The 26,143-nt window shown below is 32.2% G+C and overlaps 1 protein-coding gene across 1 annotated transcript in view; it reads right to left on the bottom strand.

The window, feature by feature from the left end:
• Positions 1-26,143, bottom strand: part of LOC141519164 (putative ATP-dependent RNA helicase DDX60) — an 85,821-nt gene that overhangs the window by 32,006 nt on the left and 27,672 nt on the right. The window contains 12 exon segments of the mRNA XM_074231562.1: positions 581-696; positions 4,328-4,423; positions 5,302-5,421; positions 13,714-13,863; positions 16,021-16,173; positions 17,697-17,860; positions 18,524-18,678; positions 18,680-18,765; positions 21,923-22,043; positions 22,045-22,087; positions 24,514-24,548; positions 24,550-24,618. Of these exon segments, the coding sequence (XP_074087663.1) occupies positions 581-696; positions 4,328-4,423; positions 5,302-5,421; positions 13,714-13,863; positions 16,021-16,173; positions 17,697-17,860; positions 18,524-18,678; positions 18,680-18,765; positions 21,923-22,043; positions 22,045-22,087; positions 24,514-24,548; positions 24,550-24,618 (1,308 nt within the window).

Raw genomic sequence — 26,143 nt, 5'->3', positions numbered from 1 at the left:
ATGTCTGAGATAAGTTTTGTTATAAAAGTCTGAGTATTTGAGAATAAAGGTTAAGAGATTGTTTCACGACTCTAAGTGTTGGTGCTTTCTTGACATCGAGGTTCCTGGGATATTTCCTTCAACCTGGCTCTTAAATAAATGCCAGACCCACATCTGAGTTATAGCGGACAATAAACTGGAAATGGAAAGGGAAAACCACTCCAGTGTCTTTACCAAGAAAACCCCAAATGGAATCTGGAAAAGATAGACACAACTGGAATAGCTGAACTTAAGTCTTCTTGACTCCAGATCCAATGCTCTGTTCACTGTTTAGTAGAGAAGGGAAAGGAAGGGATCTTTTTAACTGTTTTGTCTTTCAAGATGAATGAAATATAAATATCAACTGCTCATATGTTTCTTTATTTTTACTGAAATACCCAAATAAATCTATGGTCTTCTAAAGATAGTGATCTCTTCCAGAAATGTACACATTCCTTCTATTTTTCACTGCCTAACCTCTATCACTGTTGTACCCAGGCATCCAATTGTACTTTTTTTCTATGTAAATTTAAAATCTTGCAAATAGTAAATTTTGACTCACTCTGTGAGATATTCAGGATTACTGATGGTTGCAGAAAGGACCAAAAAGGGACATCGGATCATAACCAGGAGATGTTCCCAAACTTCTGCTCCAATTTCTCCCCCAAGACAATGGACCTAGAAAAGGGGAAAAACAAACTCAATTTTCAAACTTTTAGAACTTTTCAAACCATTGTTATTTTAAACTATTTAATGTTAGTAATATTAAATTACTTCATAATAAGATAATCAGAGAAACCAACATCTCATAATCCCTTATCTTTCTACACCTCCACCACTTGTCTTTCTGATACTGAAGTAGGAATATGAATTGATGTTTACACAATATACTATCTGAAATAGAAAAGCCTGAGATACAAATTTTCTGAGTATGATGAATTATTAGTAAAGTTAGCATTTGCAATCAAATCAGACTCCTCAAAATTCAGAGATGTGAAGTAGCGATCTACAGAACCTATGTGTGTGTGTGTATAAAATTGTTCTGTACACATTTCTGTCAAAGTAAGATTGCCTTAGAAAGTTCGCTTTGCAGCTGTAACTACAAACTTTTAAAGAGACAAATAGATTGGCTAATAGTTTTTTCAAGTACTAAAAAGAACTTACATCAGGGAGTTCAAAAAAAAAGAGTAACCAACTTTGATAAGAGGGACCTAATCTTTAGTTTTAAAATAAAAGAGGGGCAACTAGGTGGTGCAGTAGATAGAGCACCAGCTCTGGAGTCAGGAGTCCTTGAGTTCAAATAGAGCCTCAGACACTTAATAATTACCTAGCTGTGTGACCTTGGGCCAGCCACATAATCCCATTGCCATAAATAAACAAACAAATAAACAGAAACTTATCCACTAAGACTGGAACTTAACCCTTAGAAAGAGTTTTATAATATTTAACTTAATTCTATGCTTATTTTAGTCCTTTAGTCCTTTATTCCTAAGTTATCTATCAATAAATAATTACCTCTAATAGGATGTGATTAATTGATTAGTTTATTCATGCTTGATTTTTATAATCTTGATTATACACTTTGCCCATTTATTCATATGATCTCTTACTAAACTCTTTTGGCAGTTTGCATAATACAAAGAAAACAAGTTCAAAATGTATTCTTCAAGTATGGCTAGACCTGCAACAGTTGATCAGTTCCAGAACTGGGGGAAGCTGTCATATCAGAAAAAGTAGCTTTCCCTGTGCTACAAATTCCTTCTTGGCCACAGAGTTTTTGAGTGAATTGAGAATTGAGAACACCTGGGAGTGTCATAATAAAAGCTCAATGGGTTGGAGGTTGTGAAATAATCCAACCATTCTGTAGAGCAATATAGAACTATGCCCAAGGAGCAATAAAATTGATCATACCCTTTGACCCAATCAAACCAATACTATGCCTATATCCAGAAGAAATCATAAAAATTGGGAAAGTCCCACATGTTCCAAAATAGTTATAGCAGCTCTTTTTTGCAGTGACAAAGAATTGTGAATTGAGGGTTGTCCATCAACTGGGGAATGACTGAACAAGTTATGGTATATAAATATTATGGAGTACTATTGTTCTATAAGAAACCATGAATGGTCAGACTGTAGAAAAATATGGAAAGAATTACATGAAATGATGCTGAGCAAAGGGAACAGAACCCAGAGAACATTATGCACATTAACAAAAACACTGTGAATTGGTCATTTTTATTAGATGCAGTTTCTCTCAGCAATTCAAAGAGCTGTACAACTCTGGGAGACTTGTTAGGGGCAATACCATCCACATCCAGAAGGGGGAAAAACACAGAATCTGAATGAGCACTATGTTCACTTTTTTAAAAATTTCCCTTATGCTTTTCCTTCCTATCTCATGATTTTTCTTTCTTTCCCTTTAGTCCTAATTCCTCATACACAAAATGATTAAGATGTAAAGATGTTAAATGCAAATGTATGTGTACAAGGTCCACTAGACTGTCTGCTACTGGGGAGAGGGGAGGATGGAAGAATATTGTGCAAAATAAATATGCAAGTGGATGAATGTTGAAAAATGTTCATAACATGCAATTGGAGAATTAAAATAAAATATCAATCAAAAGCAAAAATCCTAAATAAATAAATGAAAGCTCAGTGGTCTGGAGTAGCTCAATCTTAACTTGTGAAAGATAATGAGGGTAAAAGTCATGCCTTTGATAGGAGAGGACAGACCACAAAATGTTGCCATGCTTCAGGAATCATGCCAGTTGTAGTCTCATGGTCTCTGTCACCATGTTGTCAGATATTCTAATTACATCTCTAAGTAGCATAAAGGATCACCATTCTCAAATCTCAAATCAAATGAACTATCATGAACTCTCTTAACCACCAAAACCTAAAGCCAAGAATTTATGATCAAGTGTCATAATAGTGGTAGTTGGTTTTATAAATTCTTTTATCAAATTAATATGTATGTGAGCAAAGAGAGAGGGATCTATAAAGAAATAGGAGTAAAAAATATGGAGGAAAATGAAAGTTCCGTCCATTTATGACAAAAATAGAAGGAAATTCTGCATTTAAGTTTCCCAGACAGAATATTTGAGGAATCATTACAACTGCCATCCAATGAGGCCAGACAAATCAGAATTTTTATTCAGATAACATCAATTGATATGAGATAAATTAACTCTTTTGAATAATATATATTACTATTTTATTCCTGGAATCAGTTCCTGAAATGGATTCATGAATTTGCTAAAGAGGAAAGTAGAGATAGAAGGGAAAAGAAAGTTTTAGTTTCACCAAAGGAGCTAATTCTATTAAAAGTTATAGGAAAGTTGTGAATAGTTAGACAGTTTTAATAAATTCCTGGCACATGATAGAGTTTTTTTATGAAATGGAATCTTCTCTTCATCCTTGACCAGTCACTAAATCTCACTGGGTCTCTATTTTCTCATCCATAAAGTGAAGGGGTTAAAGAACATGACTTTCCTTCCAGTTCTAGTTCTATTATTTTATTTTATGTCCTCTTAATTTAACAGAATAAGAAAAGAATAGATGAGGAAATAACTGTGATGGTGAAAATGAGGCATTCATTTTTACGTTAAACAGAAATGCAGGGACAGCTAAGTGGTGCAGTGGATAGAGCACTGATCCTAGAATTAGAAGGATCTGAGTTAAAATCTGGCCTCAGATACTTGATACTTACTACCTGTTTGATATTGGTTAAGTCATTTATCCCCATTGCCCCACCCAAAAACAAAAAAAATAAACAAAAGAGAAATGCAACTTATAATTCAGTTCCAATGAAAAATGTTTCAACCTTTCATTGAATGATGTACAGTCAACAGAAATTTTTTGAGCAGTGTGTAAGAAATAGTTTGGAATTGTAAAAAAAAATTAAGAAAAAATAAAAAATGAAGACATGTTCTCTACCTTTAAAGATTAGTTTCACATGGGAAAAAAAGGATGTATTTTTAAAAATTCTAAAACTTACTTAAAAACTTGAATAAAAATAATTTTAAACAATGAATCAATGGAAAATAAATGATGAACTAGTGAAAGTTTTGGGATCAAAAAAGAGCAGATTCCATAAAATTAGTTGAGACCATTTGAGAATCACAAATAGGTTCTTTAAACAGAAACTCAAAAAATTTAAAAAATGAATTGATGGTAGAATTTTAATTCATTTAAAATATTTAGACAGGTTTAAAAAATGTTTTTACCCACTGATACATTAAAAAAGAGCATATATATTAGAAATTAATCCATACATTAATTATAATATTAAAAATAGAAAATTATTTACCTCATCAAATATGACATATCTAATTCTTTTAACCCATGTTTGGCAAGGAGGAGATAACAAAAGGATTTCTAAACATTGAGGTACAGTCACAAGTATCTGGGAAAAAAAATCACATTTGAGAATTATTTAATAATGGAACAAAACTCAACCCTCAGTACTTACACATGAAATATGGGGAAAAAAAAGGTATTTGGTTTTAACATTCTAATATTCAAATAATTAATCATTAAATTTTCTTTCCTTTACTGGCTCAGCACCTGGACAAGCAACAGAAACAGGGAAATAAGGCCATGTGGAACTTGAGAGAACTGGTAGAAATGGCAAAGGATAAAGACTTGCCATTGATCCATTTATTTTCATGTTTCTTAGTTAAACCAAGCAATAGCTATTCATATATAAAAAAAATTCAATTTTTATTAGAGATCTTTAGGTTGAAGCTGAGATATTCTATGGAATATCATATTATTTGATTTTTTAAAAGTTATGTTTACTCAATTTTTAAAAGAACCAAAGAAAGATCATCCTTCTTGGAATCTACAAAATAATTTGGTATAGTAGTCAAAATATTTTATCATTTTTATCAGTAAAAGTAGATTATAATAAAATAATCATAACATAACTATTTCAGTAAAATAAATTAGTAATAATAATGGGAATGCAACTTTTCTATAATATTTAGTAAAAATGTTTTACTACAAAACAGATAAAACAATAACTTTAAAATCAGTCAAAAAATTACTCAATAATGAAGAAAATTTAAACTATTTTTATGGAAGGCATGGTCTTTTGGTTTTACTTTGTACTTGTGATAGAATTAATATGTCTACCTGTAAACAGAAATTCCCAAAGTTTACAAATGTATACTTTTTATTAAACTTATCTGAAATTATATGCAAGAAGCATTTTCATCCTATTCATACTTCAAGGTTATCCATGTTGAATGTCAACATGAATCCATGTAACATATTAAGTACCTGAGAATTCATGACATCATGACGGTAATCCCATGTGAAAACACAACACATAGAACCACCTTTGGGCTTTGTTTTGTTAACTAGAGTGTAGATAGACCCCACTACTTGATTTACAAGAGTCTTGAAATAATAGATAACAGAATGATATTCATAGGATTTTAATTACAGTGTAAATTTGAATTCAATGAAATACTGTCTAATTTAACATGTTTTGCTGTGACTAAGATAAGTAGAAGTTAAGTTATTTGCCTAGGATCATACTATTATTGATAGTAAAGACAAAAAAATCCTAAGTATTACTGGTTTCAAGACTAGATATCAACCATGTAGAATTAAACATGTGGGATAAGAAAAGAGGTGAAGGTACCAGTATGTTTGAAATTTTGTTCATTATATTCTTCATAAACCTTTTCTTAATTGAGAGTAATTATAAACATAGAGCACATCAAGCTTATTGATGTCAAAGATAGATGAGAAACTGGGATTAGGTGAGGGGACTCCAGGCTAATAATTACATCTAAGTGCTGGGAATATTCAAAAGTGAGAAAACCTTTCCCCCTCAAGATTATTTGACACAATCTCAAGGTGGAGACTCTTGTCACCAACACACGTCATCAAATCATCTGTCATTCAAATTCTTAGACACACTAAGTGATCCTCCCCAAACCACATAATCAGGATATGTTAGAAGCAAACCCTAAAACCATATCTCCCTGATGCAAAAACTGGTCCTCATACTACTTTTCTTCATACAAATTCAGGGACTTCTGACCAAGATAGCAAAGAGGAACTAGGATTTCTATTAATAATTCCTGGGTTTCCCTCAGAACAGACATTAATCAAGCCTCTTTTCAGATTTTGGGATAACAGAACCCACAAAAGATAAGACTGAAACATCTTCCAGAAAGCACCTGTCACAGAAGAATATGGGGAAGCCCAGAGCAGAGAACAGAAACCCAGCACAGGGGCAGCACATGAGAAATGGGAGCTAATCTAAGATTCAGTTTGGGGAAGAGGTTTTGGATTCAGGACTTGGTTGTGCAGTGGGCAACTCCAGTACAGTGGAGAAAACTCCAGAACGGGTGCCCAGGATTTACATTCACCCCACACAGGTCTGGTCTGGATAGTTTGACCCTGACAGTGAGCCTCTGGCTTTCCTAGCCAAGAGGAAGGCCTGGTCTCCTGTTGTAAACAGCCTGGAAATAGCCCCAAATGTTGCTACATTTCCCAATAGACCAGGGTTGCTGGGACTTCCCCAGTGTTTATAGTCTATCCATAGAGAGATCCCCTTGCATTTCCAGCCTGTCCACCTAGTCCAGTACAGGACTATTTGTAGACAACCCAGAGATGCCCCCAGTGTAAGGAATGCATGGTTGACATCCCCAGAACAGATAGCCCAGAGGGAGAAAACCTCAGGCTTCCCTAATCAGTCAGTCCCTAGGTGTTCCTAAAATCAACAGCCCAGGGCAGTAAACAAGCTTCTAGGCTTCTCAACACTGAAGGATTGCCAGAAATCCTCTTCATTGACATAGATAACAATCTCAAAATGAAAAATGAATAAGAACAATTACAGAAAAACAGGATCCATTGAAGGGGTGCTACATAAGAAGCTATGGAGGAGGATATTAATTGGTTTCTAGTTCAGAGAGACATCTTAGAAGAGTTCAGAAAGGATTTTAAAACTCAAATGGAAAAATTAGAAAATGAAATGAAAGAGAAAATAAACATCTTGCAAGAAAAAGTAACAGAAAAAAACCCAAATCCTTTAAAAATACAATTGGGCAACAAGTAAAAGATAATAACTCTTTTAAAAATAGAATTGACCAAAAGCAAAATGAAGAAAATACTATCTTGAGAAATAGAATAGGACTAATGGAGACTAAGGATTTCATGAGAAACCAAGAATGTGCTAAACAAAATTAAAAAATGGACAAATGAAAAAATTGGAAAATACCACATTAGTAAAACAACTGATCTAGAAAATAGATGTGGGAGAGATAATATAAGAATAATTAGACTCCTTGAAAATCACGACCAAAAAAAAAAAGATCCTGGATTTCATTCTTCAGGAACTCTTCAAGCAGAACTGTCTCAATGTCCTGAAACTAGAAAGCAAAGTAGTCATTGAAAGAAGACACAGATCATCTCCTGAAAGGGAGCTCAAAATGAAAATGCCAAGGAATATTGTAGCCATACTTCAGATTTATCAGATCAAGGAGAAAATCCTGCAAGCATCCAGAAGAAAGCAATTCAAATTTGAAGGAACTACAGTCAAGATGACACAGGACCTGGCTGTATCAACATTAAAGGATCAAATGGTCTGAGATATATTCCAAAGGTCAATGGAGCTTTGATTACTGCAAAGAATCAATGACCCAGCAAAATTGAACATACACTTTCAGGGGAAAAGATGTATGTTTAACAAAATAGATGACTTTCAAACTTTCCTGATGAAAATGCCAAGGCTAAACAAAAAATCTGATCTTTAAACAGGAGCCTCAAGATATACATGAAATGGTAAACAAGAGGAAAAAAAACAATACTGCTATTCAATAAGATTAAATTGTTTCAATTCCAATCTGGGAGAAAGATTCTTGTGATTTGAGATGTACTGGTAGGGGGCAGCAATATGCCTCTCTCAGAATTAGATAAATCTAACCATAAAATAAACAAGATAAAAGTTAAAGAAGGTGAATTCAATATTAGAAAAGTTAGATATGATAGACCTCTGGAGAAAATTAAATGGGGATAGAAAGGAAAATATAATTTTTCCTGAAGAACATAGCCCCTGCCCCAAAATTGACCAAGTATTAAGGATATAATCATATAAAGGTAGGAATAATAAAAACATTCTTTCTTTCTAGATCATGATGTGATAAGAATCACATGCAAAAAATGTCTAGGTAGACCAAAATTAATTGAAAATAAATAACCTAATTTTAAATAATGAATGGATCAAACAACAAATCATGAAAATAATTAGTAACTTCATTCAAGACAATGATAATAAGGAGACAACAGAGCAAAACTTGTGGGATAAATAATCAAAACATTTTTTAGGAAAAATACTATATTTCTAAATGTATACATGAATAAAATAGAGAAAAAGGAGATCAATGAATTTGACCTTCAACTAAAAGAGTTAGAAAAAGAATAAATTAAAAAATTCTAATTAAATACCAAATTAGAAATTTTGAAAATCAAAGAAGAAATTGTGAAAATCAAAAATAAGAAAACTATTTACATAAATAAAACTGAGTTGGCATAATGAAGAAAACACAATAAAATAGATAAACCTTTGGCTAATTTAAATAAAAAAAAGAAAACAAAATTACCAGTATCAACAATGAAAAAAGTGAATTCACCACCAATGAGGAGGAAATTAAAGTAATAATTCAGAACTATTTTGCCCAAATCTATGTCAATAAATTTGACAATCTAAGTGAAATGGATTAATAGTTACAAAAATATAAACTGCTCAGTTTAAAAGGAGAGGAAACTAAATACTTAATAACCCCATCTCAGAAAAAGAAGTTGAATAAACAATCAATGAACTACCCAAGAAATGATCTTCAGGGCAAGAGGGATTCACATGTGAACTCTACCAAGCATTCAGGGAATAGTTTCAATTCTATATAAACTATTTGAAAAAATAGGTGAAGAAATTCTGCACAGTTTTTTATATTACACCAATATGGTGCAGATACCTAAAAAAAGGCAGAGTAAAAACAGAGAAAGGAAGTAATTGAATAATTTCCTTAATGAGTGATTGCAAAAATTTTAAATAAAACACTAGAAAAGTGATTACGGCAAGTTATCATTTGGAAAATACATTATGATCAAGTAAGATGTATACCAGGAATTCAGGGCTGGTTCAATATTGGAAAAACTATCAGTACAATTGACTATATCAATAACAAGCCTAACAGAAATCATATGATTATTTAAATAGATGCTGAAAAAGCTTTTGACAAAATACAACACCCATTCGTCTATCTAAAACCCTAATAAGCATTATATGTAATGCAGAGAAGCCAGAAGCATTTGCAATAAGATTGGGGTGATGATTAATTTTAGCAATACTGTCTTTTAGCTTTCCCAGCAATTCTTATCAAAAAATGAGTTGTTCTCCCAGAACATAGAATCTTTGAATTAACCAAACAGATTACTATAGTCATTTTCTGCTATATCTTTTGTACCTACTCTATTCCACTGATATACCACTCTATTTCTTAGCCAGTACCAAATAGTTTTGATGATAAATGTTTCATATTGTAATTTTTTATCTAATTTGGCTATGCCTCCTTCTATTATCATTTCTATTCAATATAGAATTAGAAATGTCAGCCTTTGCAAAAAGAAATGGAAGGAATTAGAATAGGTAATGAAAACACAAAATTCTCACTCTTTGTAGAAGATATGATGGTATATTTAGAGAACCCTAGAAAATCATCTAAAAACTACTTGAAACAATTAGCAACTTTATCAAAGTCTCAGGATATAAAGTAAATCCACATAAATCATCAATATTTCTATATATTATACAGAGGCAAGAGAGAGATAGTCCAAAGTAACTCTAGACAAAATTTTGGGGAGTATACCGAAGTAGACTCAGAAACCATATGAAAACAACTATGAAACATAACTCATACAAATAAAATCAAATCTAAATAACTGGGCAAATGTCAATTGCTCATGGGTAGGCCAAGTTAATATAAAAAATGATGATTCTACCTAAATTAAATTACTTATTCATTATCATTCCAATCAAAATTCCAAAATAATTATTTAATTGAATTTGAAAAAATAGAGTAGCTAAATACATATAGAGGAAAAAAACGTAAAGAATATTAAGGGAATTAATTTAAAAAATGCAAAGGAAGGAGGCCTAATAATATTAGATATAACATTGTATTATAAAGCATGTCATTAAAACTATTTGGTACTGGCTAAGAAATAGAATGGTAGATCAGTGGAATAGACTAGATACAAAAGAAATAGCAATAAATGACTATAGTAATCTGCTGTTCAATTAACTCAAAGGTTCAATGTTCTTGGAGAGCAACTTACTTTTTAATAAAAATTGGTGGTAAAAATAAAAGATAGTATCACAAAAATAAGGCATAGGTCAACATCTCACACCCTATATAATTGAAAGGGCTACAGGATTAAGACATAAAAGATGATATCATAAACCAATTAGGTTAATAAGAAATAGTTTACTTGTCAGATATATAGAAAGAGGAGTGATTTATGACCCACAAAGAGATAGAGAACATTTTAAAAGACAAAATGGATAATTTTGATAACATTAAATTGAAAAGCTTTTGCCAAACAAAGCCAATGCAACCAAGATTGGGAAACAATTTTTACAATTAGTTTTCTGGCAAAGGACTCATTTCTAAAATATATAGAGAATAATAAAACAAGACATTCTCTAAATATAGATAATCAAAGGATACAGAAAGGCAATTTTCAGATGAAGAAATTAAAGATACATATAGTCATATAAAAAATGCCCTAAATCACTATTGATTAGGAAAATTCAAATTAAAACAACTCTGAAGTACCACCTCACACCTATCAGATTGATCAAAATGAATTAAAAAGGAAAATGATCGATTATGGAGGGAATGCGGGAAAACTAGGACACAAATACATTATTGGGAATTATGAACTGAACTCTCCTTTCTGGAGAACAATTTGGAATTGTGCTCACAGAGCAATGAAACTGTGCTATCCTTTGATCCAGCAAACCATCACTAGACTTGTATCCCAAAGAGATCACAAAAAAGATTAAAAAGCATGCATGTACAAAAAATATTCACAGCAGCTATTTTTATTATGGCAAAAGATTGGAAATTGAGAGGATGCCCATCAACTGGGGAGTGGCTGAACAAATTGTGGTTTATGAATGTGATGTAACAATACTGTTCTATAAGAAATAATGACAGACAAGACTTCAGTAAAGCCTGAAAAGACTTACATGAACTGATACTAAGTGAAATGAGCAGAAGCAGAGTAACATTATACACACTAATAACAATACTGGGTGATGATCAACTGTTGTGGACTTATATTTTCAGCAGTAAAATAATCAAAGATAAATCTAAATGATGTGATGAAAAATAATGTTCATATCCAGAAAAGAAATTGTGGAGTTTAAATGCAGACCAAAACTTTCATCTTCAGTTTTTTAAAAATTGTCTTATGTATTATGTCATTTTTTGGTCTCTAATTTTTTTTTCTGTTAGGATTGATTCTTCTTTCACATGGTTAATATTGATCTATGTTTAACATAGTTGCTCATGTAGAGCCAATATTAGATTGTTTTCTGTCAGGGGGACAAGGGGAAAGAAGGGAGGAAGGGAGAAAGGAAGAAAAATGGAAAACCCAACCTTGCAAGAAAATTGGTTGGTGAAAACTACCATTGCATATAGTTGGAAAAATAAATAAATTAAAATATTTTAATTAAAAGAAAAGTGAGATAACCTTTGCCCTCAAGGTTATTTTGCATATTCTCAATGCACATTCTCTTCACCAATAAAAATTCATAAAATCATCTGCAACAAAAATTCTTAGAGACATTGACTGATCTTCCTAAGATCAAATGATCAGGATATGTTAGGGGAAAATCCTGAAACCACATCTACCTGATGCAAAGCTGACCCTCACACTATTTTTCTCCAGAAATGATAAAAAAAAATACAAATTCAGGAGGTTCTGGTCATGATGGCAGAGACAGGACAAAAAGTTTCTTAAGCTCTCTTGGTTTTCCCTCAGAAATGAGATTAATCAAGCCTCTTATCAGATTTTGCAGTGACAGAACCCACAAAAAAATACAGAAGAACATTTTCCTGTTAGGTCTATCATAGGGAGCATTAGTGTATATGTGAAGCTTAAGAAGAGGCTATAAATTGGTTTCCAGCACAGAAAGACTTCTTCGAAGAACTCAAAAAAGGATTTTAAAAATCATATGGAAAAATTGCTGGGACTCCATGAGATACCAAGAAGCAGTTAAAATTTTTAAAAAATGAAAAAATAGGAGAAAATGTAAAATATCACATAGAAAATAGATCCAAGAGAGATAATTTAAGGATTATTAAACTACCTGAAGGCCGTGATTAAAAAAGAGCCTGAACAGCATTCTTTTAGAAATCATCAAGGAAAACTACCCTGATATCCTGGATACAGAGAGCAAAAATAGTGATTAAAAGAATTCTGAAAGGGATTTCAAAATGAAAATGTCAAGGAATATGATAGTTAATCCCAGAATTATCAAAGCAAGGAGAAAATCCTACAAGTATCCAGAAAGAAGCAATTCAAACATGAAGAAGATGAGTCAGAATTACATAGGACCTGACTGCATCAACATTAAATGATTGAAGGACCTGGAAAATGATATTCTGGATGTCAAGGGAGTTTTGATTACAACCAAGAATCAAGTACCCAGCAAAACTGAGCATACTCTTTCAGAGGGAAAAGATATAGATTGAACAAAATAGGCGACTTTCAAACTTTCCTGATGAAAAGATCAGAGTTGTACAGAAAATTTGCTCTTAAACAGGAGTCTCAAGAGATGCATGAAGATAAATAAGGAAAAAGAAAAAGATGGCTATTCAAAAAAATTAAGCTGTTTACATCCCTACCTGGGAGAAAGAAACTTGAGAATTATAAATCTATTAGAGGGAGTATATTTAGGCTGAAAGTATGGACATAAGTTGATTTTGAGGGGATGATCTTTCAAAAATTAAGACATTAAAAGGGGGATTGTAATGAGATTGGAGAAAGAGGAAGTCAGAATGGGGTAAATTACATTACATGAAGAGGCATAAAGATCAATTACACTAGAGAGGAAAGAAGGGAGGGTTTGAGAAACTATTTGAATCTTACTTTCATTGGATTTGACTCATATTTGATTGAGTTTAAAAATTTATCTCACCCTTCAGGTATTAGGAGGGAAAAGGGAAAGGGGGAGGAAAAAGGTGGGTAGGTGACTAATAAAAGGGGAGACAGATTGAGGGAGGTGAAGAAGCAAATCACTGGTGAGATAGGATAGGGTAAAGAGGAAAAAAAGTAAAATGCAGGGTAGATAGCAAGGAAGATAATGACTCTACAGGTCAATCATACATTTCACATTCTTGTCTTTACTGAAATTTTCATCAGATCAGAGTCTTCAAAACAAGATAAGTGTTTAGGAAATGTATTAAGTGGTTCCCCAGAGTCAATGTACCTCTTCAAATATCTACATTTCTCTGGGTCAATGGAAGGGGGAAGAGGATAAAAGTAAAGAGGTTTAGGCAGTAGAAAAAAAAGTAAAAGGAAATCAGAGAGCTAAGGGCAATAAAAATTGTTCTGGAGAAAAACTGGGTAGGCTTAAATCCAAACAAAAAAAAATGATACCGACCATACCTTTGTAGGTGAAACATATACAACCACCCCTTCATCACTGGTTTTTAAGATTTTCTCCATGCAGTAATAGGAGACATATGTTTTGCCTGATGAGGTTGGAGCAACAATCATAGCTGACTCATTATTATCTACAACATCAAGAAGCTCCTACTAAAGGAAAAACAATTTATATATTTCATGTTGAAAACACATTCTATGTATAAGTTCTATTTAAAATTTGGCTTTCTAAAAAAATTTAATTCTGCACTTTTAATTTCAATAATTCCATGGACTAATTGCTATTTTGCCCAGCACAGACAGACATTTAAGGTTATACAAATATATGGGGATTATATAGTATGATTCCCTGAAAACTCACTCTTTCAAGTTCTTCTCAGCTGATATCAACTCTGGCTCAAATTCCAACCCCAACACACAAATAATTTCATAAACACTTTTATTAGAGCCAAAAATAAATCCCATGAAGAGATCGCATTATTTGAATTGGCATGGCACAGGGTTGGAACTAGTTATCTTATTTTATATAACTATAGTTCAAATGGTGTGAATTTGAAAACATGCGATCATTTTAGAGGATTCAATATTCTCACTACTCAGGACTTAGTTATATTGCAGAAGACCTTTGGAGGCAGTGGGGAAACCACAGACTGGTTAATGTGGAACTGGATACTTCTGATATTAATTTCAGTTGTTTACTATTATTACCAGTATGAGATTAATAATCTCAACCAGGAAAAGGAACAGAACAAAATAACTCGATTCTTTCTGTCATTTTTCTTAGAGAGGGTGATTTGATTATTGAAATTATTTGTTCCAGAAACACAAGTATACATATATTGATTTTATCACTTCCTAACTTAATAAGTTAATTTTGATAATTTTCAAACTTTACAAGTCTCTTAAGAAAATGGTTTGAGTTCAACAACAATGCCAAAAAAATCAGTTCATTATTCATTGTATAATGACTTGCCCTTGATTAGATATTATTCACCGTTGGATTTACATTTCTAACATATATCATTAAATAGCCCACATCAGGCCAAAAGTACAAAACAACTTTCATTCGACTTAATAAAAAAATGGGAAGATACTTTTTAAACAATGTTAGCATTTTGTTATAGTCAACTTGATTTTCTGGAAAATGCTGCCTCTCTTGATCGTCTTTAATCAACCAACAAGCATTATAATTGTGTGTAACAGAATAAATAATAAGGGATTATTAAAACAAAGCATATAATAGCAATAAAAAATGAGTGCTTACCAAAGTTATCAACTCATTTAACTTAACTTTGGTTTAGTTCATTATGGGGGTAACTTTTTCATTGTAAAACAGTGAAAGAAATCATGTATTCTTTTTAAGAGGGTCTACAGTCAATCTAGTCAAAAAATAATTCATGTGCTCCTCAAAATTAAAAGATTCAAAAAAAGTCTTCTCCAATTGATACAGATTAATACCCTCCCAAAAAAGAAATAAACAGAGAAAGGTAAGAAAACAATGACCAAATATCTGGGAGGAAAAAAATAGACAAAATCCAAGTTAATATTATATACAGATTTCACCCCAAAGTACATAATTCCTTCTTTTCTTCAGAGAAATGAAGAATGATCCATTTACTCATATTCCAGTATTGGAACAATCAATATGTTGGTTTTGTTTCCCTGGTCTTTCTTTTTAATGCATGAAGATTCAATTCTTCTAAAAGGGAAAATGGAAAGAAAAATAGTGGAAATATATGCCAAAATTATTTTATTGTACAAAAAGGCATTAATTAATAAAATAGATTTTTAAAAGTAATCTATGAATTTACTGCCAACCAATACCCAAGTGATCAAACAGTACATCAATCAGATATTAGAAAGGAATATGAAAATAAAAAAAAATCTGTCAAATATGTTCAACTTTTAAGAAACAATCATTAAAGTGATGAAATTTATTCAGGACACCAACTGGAAAAGAAACCAAAAGCAAATGATCAGTTCTGTGTGACCATTAGTCTGATTTATATTGACAAAACAAATTCCTATATCAACCATGCTCAAAAACAAAAACAAATGCCTGTTAATTAAAACAAAAAATATAAAAAGAATAAGCCTCCAAAAAAGATTCATGTCTGATTATTTCAGTTGACCATTTTTATACGTTCAAACTTTTTGCATTTGGCATTTTACTGGTATATCATCTTTCCTGCCATTATATTGCATTTTTAAAGTAGTCTATTTCCAATCTAAATATAGTGCCATGTGATCTTTCTCCATTACTACCAATGAGATCCTACAATGTAGGCTTCAGAACTTTTTAACAATTACCTGCCATGTATCTGGTATAAAATGATGCACTCTGGGATCTGGATCACTTCTTTCTTCTTGGAATAAATAATGACCCATATAGCTTACCTGAAACTGAGCTGCTCCCATCTGAACTGAATACTTGGAAATGTCCTTACTATCCAAATTTTTTACCTATAATTATTAAAAACTGTTTTAAGTTTCTTCATATATTTTACAGAGATAAAATTACCTTGTCTAAAAATTTTACAATAGTTTTGTACTACTTTCATGCAGAATAAAGATCAATTTTATATATATATATATATATATATATATATATATATATATATATTTGTCTCAGTAAGTAGTTACCTAGTTGATTTAGAAATCTATAGTTTTAAAATCAGTGTTTCATTGCAAAAAAAAAAGAAACTATGAATGTTTTCTGCCATTTTGTTTTGCTAATGATACAATATTCCATACTACAAGTACTTTTACCAATTTCATAAATAGAATTTTGTGTAGTTTTGTAAGTAGTGATGGTAGAGTTTCAGACTTGTGTATTCATTTGAGTAAGGAACATTTATTGTGAAAATTGTCTTCACTTTAACCAATATAATTGAGCAACTTCTCCATAAGTGATTCTCCATAAATCTATCTCTTATACACTGATTTTTCCAAGTAACAATGAAAATTTAAATGACTTGCCCAAAATCAAGCAATCAATATATATTAAAAATAGAACTTTAACCCAGAGTCTCTTGACTTAAAGACCATGCTACATTACTAGTATTCTTAACAGATTACATATGGAGATATGTATATACATATATATATATATGCATGTGAAATCAAAATACAGATTATTTATTACAAGTATATAAAGTATTATATACATACATATATATATATATATATATATATATATATATATATATATATATATATATATATATATATATATAGTTTCCAGGTCACATATGGTTATAAAAATTTATATTTGAGTATAGATAGCTAGTGGCATAATGAGTAGAGTGCTGAGTCAGGAAGATCTGAGTTCAAACCTAGTCTCATTCATATTAGCTGTCAGACCCCATGCAAGACACTTAAGTTCTAGTTGCCTCAATTTCCTCAACTGAAAAATAGAGATCATAATAGCACTTCCCTCATAATATTGATATGAGGGACAAATGAGATAATAATATATGTAGAAAATACTTGACACAGTGCCTGGAACATAATGGGCATAATATAAATGTTCATTCCTTTTTTCCTCCCTTCTCTTACATTTCTCAACAAAGAGGAAACCACCTTTACTAAAGCAGATAAACATCTGCTCCACAAATTTGCCAGAGGCACACAGTCTGTAATGCATTCAAGGTGAAATTTGAGCTCTGGTCTTACTAGCTCTTGGTTCAATCAATTTCATCTTGAAAATACATGTACTATACCACATTGTAAACATTTCAATGATTAATTTTAGGTGTTTAAAGACAAACATGTTCAATCTTCAAGACTAAAACTTCTAAATTTAACTGCAGAAAAGACAAAATGAAATCATTTAGATATTTTTGTTGTTGCAGTTTTATTGTTGTTATCAGCAATTTATTAGTCCTAATTATGCATGGAGGAACTTCCATCTGCAAATGGAGGATGGACCTGCCCTGAGCTTCTAACAAATGATTAGAAACATTGGATTATGCTCTAATTTTTACCTGGCTACAGGAAGAATCTGCCAAGTTGTCAAATCCAAGGTATTTTAGACATTTAGCTAATTTTTCCCGGTGTGTCTTCGATTTGAGTTGTGGATATTTTTCATGGATTATGTGGATTCTTTTCATCACCAGAGCAGCAATACTCAAATCCCTGGGTTTCTCTTCTGTTGAATGAATTTCAATTTTATTGAGAAAGAACTTGAGTTATCTATAGTATTCAAATCAGGCAGAACAAGCAGAAAGCTTAAAATCTAACCTTTTCCATATTTGCTTTAACATCTGGTTTAAATATATAATTTCTGTTCAAAAAACATTTTGATCCCACCAACTATCCTATTATCAATGTGTTCCAATTCATAACTCTTAAGATCCTATATCAATTATGATATATGGCATATTAATAATTATGATAAGTACTATAATTGTAGTTATCATTTATTTAGCACTTTACAGCAATAACTATGATAACACTGAGGTTTTCTAGGTAAGGGCATGAAAATTGAAATTCTTATCCATATTTAAATATTGACTATGATGATTCTAGCTGATGTTTAATTGAATTTGAGTAACAAATTCTCCTTTATTTTAGATACATTAAAAATTCTACCATAATTACAGAAATTCCAGGGTTTGTCATTTATGTTGGTATTAGCAAGCAGCTATAATTTTATAGTTAAACTCAACAAGCAGTAATTTTTTCACTCAAAATTCAAAAGGAGATTTTTATACAAGTATATAGTGGGAACAGTTGAGAATGTGGTCAGTAACATTTAATTGCTTCTTATCTAACTTTTTATTCTAAGGATCAAAATTACGAATTCACTTACCTTGATTTAAGCAATGCTCTTTCCATGACTTAAAACAAGCCTCCATTCCTACCATTTCAGCCATAAACTTTACAGATTTACTCACACAAGTCCTGAGAAAATCATCTAGGATTTTAATTCCATTATTGAAATTTTCTTTAATTTCACTTTCAATAGACATTCCATCTATCCTGTTCTTTTTGTTCTATTTCTGCTTGTCTTCTCTTTTTGTTTTCTTCAATGATGTTATGTGCATTACTCTTCTAGAAAATAAGTAAACACAGAAGTAAGTTTCATTTGATCAAATTTTTCACAAGTCAAAAAAATGCATATCACTTCGAAGCAAATTTGACATTTGGAGAGTCCACATTAGCTCTTAGCTCTTTCAGTTCATTAACTTTTCATACCAAATGAATCAATATATGAAATACTTCATGGAGTCAATGAATTGAATGCAAACAACTGTGTCTTATTTTCACAGATAATTTAGGAAACCTCCCCACCTCACACCCTCCCTCCATCAGGTATTATTCTCTCAGAGAAAAGAATGCTTGGTACCAGACACACAAAAGATCTGGTGACTCCAAATCAAGTCAACCCCCCCCCGTCCCTCATAGTATCACAGGTAAATCAATCAATAAATATTTAATAATTCTTAAAAATCGTGTCCAAAATAGAACTCATTACCTTTTCTCCTAAACTGCCCACCCTCTGAGCTTCTCTATTTCTATGAAGGGCATTATCATCATCCTATTCCTCAGACTCATAGTCTAGAAATTATACTAATTTCATCATTATTTCTCACCACCACCTTTCATCTTTACAACTTTCAAATATGTCCCTTATTTCCTCTGACACTGCCATTCCTCTAGTATAGTCTTCTCATCACTTCATATCTGTATTATTATAATAGCATAGGCCTGCTTGCCTCAAATCTCTTCCCAATCCAATCTATGTGTCATTCAACCAGGAAAGCTATTTTTCCAAAGCCTAGATTCAATCATGACACATCAATAATATGACACTCAATAAACTCCATTGGTTCCTTATTGCCTCCAGGATTGAATATAAAATGCCTCCTGTCTGGCCTTCAAAGTTCTTCATAATTTGTTCCTCCTTCCTTTCCAGTCTTCTTACACTTTAATCCTTGACTTATTCTCTTTGATCCATAAACACTGATCTTCTCACTGGAACAGGACACTCCAACTCTTGGAGCCAGGCTGTCTTTCTTATCTGGAACACTGAATTCTCTGCTCTCATTTATGACGACCCCCCCCCCCCCGGGCTTTAAATTCTAAGTAAAACTCCATGGCCTCCAAGATACCTTTCCTAACTCTATTTATTTCAGTGCCTTCCTTTGGTTAATGATTTTCCATTTATTCTATATAAAACTTAATATATAGATATAGATATAGATATAGATATAGATATAGATATAGATATAGATATAGATATAGATATAGATATAGATATAGATATAGATATAGATATAATCACCTAGAATGCACACCAGCTGTTGAAGTGATCAGGAAAACTTTCATATAGAAGATGATGACTGAGATAATTCTTAAAAGAAGAAGAAGGAACTTATGAGGTAGTGATAGGAAGAGTCCATTCTAGGAATGAAGTACAACAAATATACAGAAATGAGAATTGGAGAAACTTGTGAGAAACAGAGGCTGCATTATAGAGATTATATAAACAGTTTGGGATCAATGTATAATAAAAAGGTAATTTGAAGTCATCTTCTGAATGATTTTAAGAGATGGTCAGAGAAGTTTCTATTTTATTCTAGGAGCAATAAGAAGTCCCTGATAATGATGGACTAGAAGAATGACATGATCAGGTCTTTGATCACAGTATTGAGAGTCAACTTGAATAGTGAGAGACCTGAAGCAAAGAGGCCAATTAATAAATCTAACTGAAATAAGGCAATATGTGAATAATTGTGAATTAGTAAAGATAGAGGATAAAAGAAATATAGCAAAACAGAAACAGTAAAATTTGACTAATGTGTGGAATTATGAGATTAAGAGATATATAATAAGGCATCAAATATTGTACTTAAGTTTAAACTAGAGTTACTAGGAAGATACTGGTATTTTTGACAGAAATAGTAAAGTTTAGAGGTGAGAGGGTTTCAGAAAGGAAGTTCAAAACAGAGTCAAAGATTTTTCTGGATATCCAAATTGAAATGTCCTAAAGGCAATTGTTTTTTTTTTTTGCAAGGCAAATGGGGTTAAGTAGCTTGCCCAAGGCCACACAGCTAGGCAATTACTAAGTGTCTGAGACCAGATTTGAACCCAGGTACTCCTGACTCCAAGGCCAGTGCTTTATCCACTACCTGAGTCACCTAGCCGCCCCTAAAGGCAATTGTAACTGATGATCAGGATGTGTTTGTGTGTATGTGTGTGTGTGTGTGTGTGTGTGTGTGTTATGTCTTTAGGCAGCTAGGTGATACAATAGTTAGGGCACTAAACCTGGAGTCAGGAAGACTTGAGTCCAAATCTGGTCTCAGATATTCCTAATTTTATGACCCTAGGCAAAGTCACTTAATCATCTTTACCTAAGTTTTCTCATCTGTAAAATGAATTGGAGAAAGAAAAAAACAAGGCACTCTAGTATCTTTGCCAATCAAACATCAAATGGGGTCACAAAGCATTGGTCTAAAACTGAAATGACTACACAACTACATTGAGTGTATACCTTTACACAGAAACACAAATGTGTGTATATTTTTATACATACCTCCATGAATGTTAACTTTCAGAGAAATGATAGAATATAGATAGGTGATATTAAGGATCCAGGATCCTAAGGGTACATCTAGATTTAAATGTTTCCTGTGACTGATAAACCAAGAAAGGAAACTGAGGAGTATCAAACAGATAGTAAATAACTAGTACTCAGTCCCATAGATTTAGAACTATAAGAGATCTCAGAAATCATGAAAGAATCTAAAGTCAAGAGAAATAATCAGTTAGGAAGTAAATATTAAGGACTATCTTTTAGGTACTATTCAGTTAGTGAAAATGCAAAGTGATTTTCAAACAGTATAGCTATGACCATGTCACACATAGACACACACATACTCAATAAACTCCAATGACTTCCTATTACCTCCAGAATCAAATATAAAATCTGAGAACCATGGGGAAGTTTTATACAAAATTAAACTTGCCCAGAAGAATTAACAAATTGCAATAAAGATTCAAAATAGGTAGCTAAGGTTAGCAAGGTAAATATGGTCCTGTTATTCAAAGAAAGATACACCTCCTCAAAGTCTTTTCTTCATTCTTTTGCAAACACAAAACTATAAATAGATGAAAAAGACTAATGTATTTTAATATGAGTGAGCATCTTCTACCAAATTAGATTAGGAATGATGTTCAGTAGGTTTAATTATGCTAATCAATTTACCTTTGATTTTATTTTCTTTGGTTGAGAAGTATTTGTTGGAGGTAGTGGGGTCACTTCTTTTACAATCCTCATTGAATTGTGTCTTCCATGCAAAGATTCTCCAAAATATTGATAAAAACTAGAGTTTCTGTACCTTCCTTAGTTCATCACAATCTCTGGATCCAGCTACAATGAATAAATTATTTTTAAAATGTTTAAATAATAGCTCTTTTGGACAAGTTTATAATGTCTCTCCCAAAAAGAACTTTATTACCAAAGTGCAGACCTCCTAGGCATTCCCTATGACTATATTACCAAGAACTATGGGTACAACAAAACATTAAGTACCACTTACCTATACCTTCACTTTGGAAGTAGATACACTGAAATCTCTATGAGAATCCTCCAGGACACAAACAAGCTAGAATTATTTGACTCAGGTTCCATGGTCATCTTTGAGGTAGCATTCTAGGATCAATGAGTCACTAATCTTTAGAATACCTTAAATTGGATGAAGCCATTCTTTGAAGTTATTTATTTATTTTTAGGTTTTTTTGCAAGGCAATGGGGTTAAGTGGCTTGCCCAAGGCCACACAGCTAGGTAATTAAGTGTCTGAGGTCAGATTTGAACTCAGGTACTCCTAACTCCAGGGCTAGTGCTCTATCCATTGCACCCCATTCTTTGAAGTTCTAAAAGATCTATCTCCTCCCTACCCTCACCTTAGGTAGATCTCAGGAACATCAGCCCAATTCTCCCAGAAGAGATCTGTCCATCTGAGGGTTTCATAAGCCTAAACCAGAGCCTTTAGAGAAGTCATATGACTGAATGTGTCCTATACAATCACTCTGGTCCTATAGAGTAGACCTTAGGAGGCCCAGAAGTTCAAAACCCAATTTTAAGACATAAGAGGCCACCATGATGCACCATCCTACCCCATAGTTGTATTAGAACATATGGGAGTTCAGTACACTGGAATGGGAAAATCCAAAAAGGTGCCAACATTTTACATAACCTTTAAAATAGGAGGAAAATGTTTTTCCTGTCCTTTCTAAGTTAAAATAAATTAAGATGATGCAAAAGAAAGATATGCTGAGCATAAGTTATCATTAAGAAACAGTATGGTATGAAAGATAGTGCTAAGCTCAGAGCAGGAATATCTGGGTTCAAATTCACCTGTTAATGATGTATGAACTATTGCTTAAATAACAAGTGGGTACTTATTTATTTTTAGACTTAATAATAATTCACATTTATAGACTATTCTCAAATCTGTAAAGCACTTTCTTCACAATAATTCTATGATGTAAGGAATGAAAGTGCTGGGTTCTGAGAAGCTGTGATATAGAAATAACCACAGTTGACTTTTATATTGTACATTGCATTTTATTATTTTTAATTTATGTAATTTATTTAAATTAATTTAATAATTATTTAATAATTGTATTTTGTGAGCCTCACAATATTCTTATACAGTAAATGATCAATCAGTTAACTGACTTACTTGGAGTCACACAACTATTCTATTAAACCTAGTGGTTCCTGGTTCCTAATCTATCCTGTGATTCACCACACTTCCCTGCCTTTTTATATTTCCCAGGATCACAGTTATGATAGCCAAATCTTGAGTATTAACATGTACTAAACAATGCAAGGCAGAACACTGAGTCTAAGCAAAATTCACATTTCACAGTCCCTTTTAATGGAGAGCCCAACTTCAACAACCTGATCAGTTCAGGTGTGATTGGGGGACTAACTGAAGTACTCATAAGACATTGAAGAGTTCATTTAAAAAAGAGGTTTAGTAACTCTAATATAGTGAAAATAAACAAAAAATAGTATTTGTGTGTAGTTTTTATAAATCTTTCCCCTCTATCTCACCCCTCTCAGTATAGAACCAGGTCCAATCATCACAGCAAGGTATAGGGTCACAATAATCTTTAGACATCAACTAACTCAGAGGGACTCTGACAATATATGAATAGGAAATTTTATGCCCCTCAATATATAGGAAGCGGCATTGGGGAGGTATCATTTAGGATTTAGAAGTGGTTTTGTCTATCCTGAGAGAAAAATGGAAAGGACCCTGTGACTATTGTTCCTATCACAGTCGCATTTTCTCTATGAACTTCAAGACTAAGAAATAGAAGAAGCAATGTTGTAATAATAGCCTAGATCTCTCTCTCTCTCTCTCTCTCTCTCTCTCTCTCTCTCTCTCTCTCTCTCTCTCTCTCTGTGTGTGTGTGTGTGTGTGTGTGTGTTTTAAGGCTTGAAAACTTTCTATAATGATGAAGCAGAGTTTTTCACACTGAAATACAAAAAAAAAAAAAACTGGTGCTTTACATAGTAATGGGTTTTCAAGAGAAAGAATCTATAAATTATTACATTAACATTTGGTTGCAGAAAACCTAGTCAGACCTCTTGGAGAATGTGATTTGGGTTATTTTGTTTTAGTTATGTTGTGCTTTTCCATGCATGACTCCGATAATCTCAGTCTGCCCATGCAAATTACACTTTTTTGTCAACCATTTAGGGCTTATATAGTAACAGTGGAAGTATTTACTAAGCATCTAATTTTAACAAATATTTTAAATTGCTACTAAATTATTTTTACCATTATTGCTGAACCTGGAGTTTTCATAATTATCCAATAGAATGCCAATGTATTTTTTCATCAAATTTTTTCTTCTTGATAATAGACGTAATAGCTGGATCATCACTGGAAAAAAAGGGATTATATTGGACTCATGATTTAACTATATAATAATAATGACCAAACTATATATAGCACTTCAAGATTTTCGAAGCACTTTATAAATGCTAATAAATTGTATCTGCACAACTCTGGGAGATAGGTGCTATGATTACCCCCATTTTAGAAATGTGGAAATTGAAACTGTGGAGATTTGCTAATAGTCATACAGCTAGTAAGTATCTGAGGTCAGTTTTTGAAATCAGGATTTACTGACTACAGGGTCAATTTTCTAAATACTCTACTTCCAAACTGTGTGTGTGTGTCTATGTATGCACACATGCACATTGACATATATATGTAACTGTATATAGATTATGTATATCTACCCATATACATATGCATGTATCTACATGTATAGACATTGGCATATAGGTCATGTTGTTATGTATTTGAAATGACAGTCACAAATATATTCAAAAGATTTTAATTTACAATTCCAATACCATCATATATGATTTCAACTATCTCTACTATGGATGTTTCTCCTGAAGAAATATTCACAAATAACTTGTTATTCATCAATTTAGACTTCACAGTTTAAAAAATTCCAACAATTAGTGATAATCCAAATGACTACTAATTAGACATTGCATAGTAGGGATTGTTTTTCAGTTGAACTAAATGATAACTGAAGATGTTTTTACTTCTAGAATTCTGTGATTCATCATCAAGCATTTCATTTTTTCATATATATATATACACTACACCACTACACCAACCAAGAACAGTAAGAAGACACAGAAGGATCAGGGCTATAAAATTTTCTTATGTCATAGAACAAATCAGGAAAAATTTTTATATAATATATATATATATATGTATATATATACATATATATATATATATATATATATATATATATATATATGCCAAAGAACAAAGAAGGATATGTCTTAGGTATCTGAAGAGATAAAATAAAGAAGAAGCAAAGGCTGGGAAAAAGCCTAAAATTGGGGAACTTGGAACTCGGTGTACTTTTTTTCATAAAAATATAACTAATAAAGAATTTAGTATAAATTCAAAGCTAATTTTCCAGTTTCCAATAATAGTATTTTGTTGCAGAAAAAGCTTAAGGCATGTGACAGTAAGTCTTGGGAACATTATATCTTAGATTCAGAGCAAAAAAGGAAGTCATATTTTGCTTCTCTAGCCCTTTTATTTTACAACTGAGGTTGAGAGAGGATACATGTTTGGCTTAATGTAAGCCAGATAGTAAATCTTACATGCATATACATGTATATGTACACATATAATATGATATATGAGGATATATGATTTATCACATTATGCAACCCTAAAGTGTTTCATTCATATGCATGTAAATATGTTTGTATATAATATGTATGTGTATATACACATATAGACATAAATGTCATTATTGCATGGAGGTATTCCTGGCTTCTTGAAATCTCTGGAAGGTCCTAGTTGATAAGGCTTTGTGTACTCACTAGGGTAACCCACAGTGGGATGCATTTTTCAGACAGAGAAA

This window comes from Macrotis lagotis, chromosome 3 (genome assembly GCF_037893015.1).
Source record: "Macrotis lagotis isolate mMagLag1 chromosome 3, bilby.v1.9.chrom.fasta, whole genome shotgun sequence".
NCBI lineage: Eukaryota > Metazoa > Chordata > Mammalia > Peramelemorphia > Peramelidae > Macrotis > Macrotis lagotis.
The sequence above is the reverse complement of the archived record's forward strand: the minus strand, read 5'-3'. Positions and strand labels throughout refer to the sequence as shown.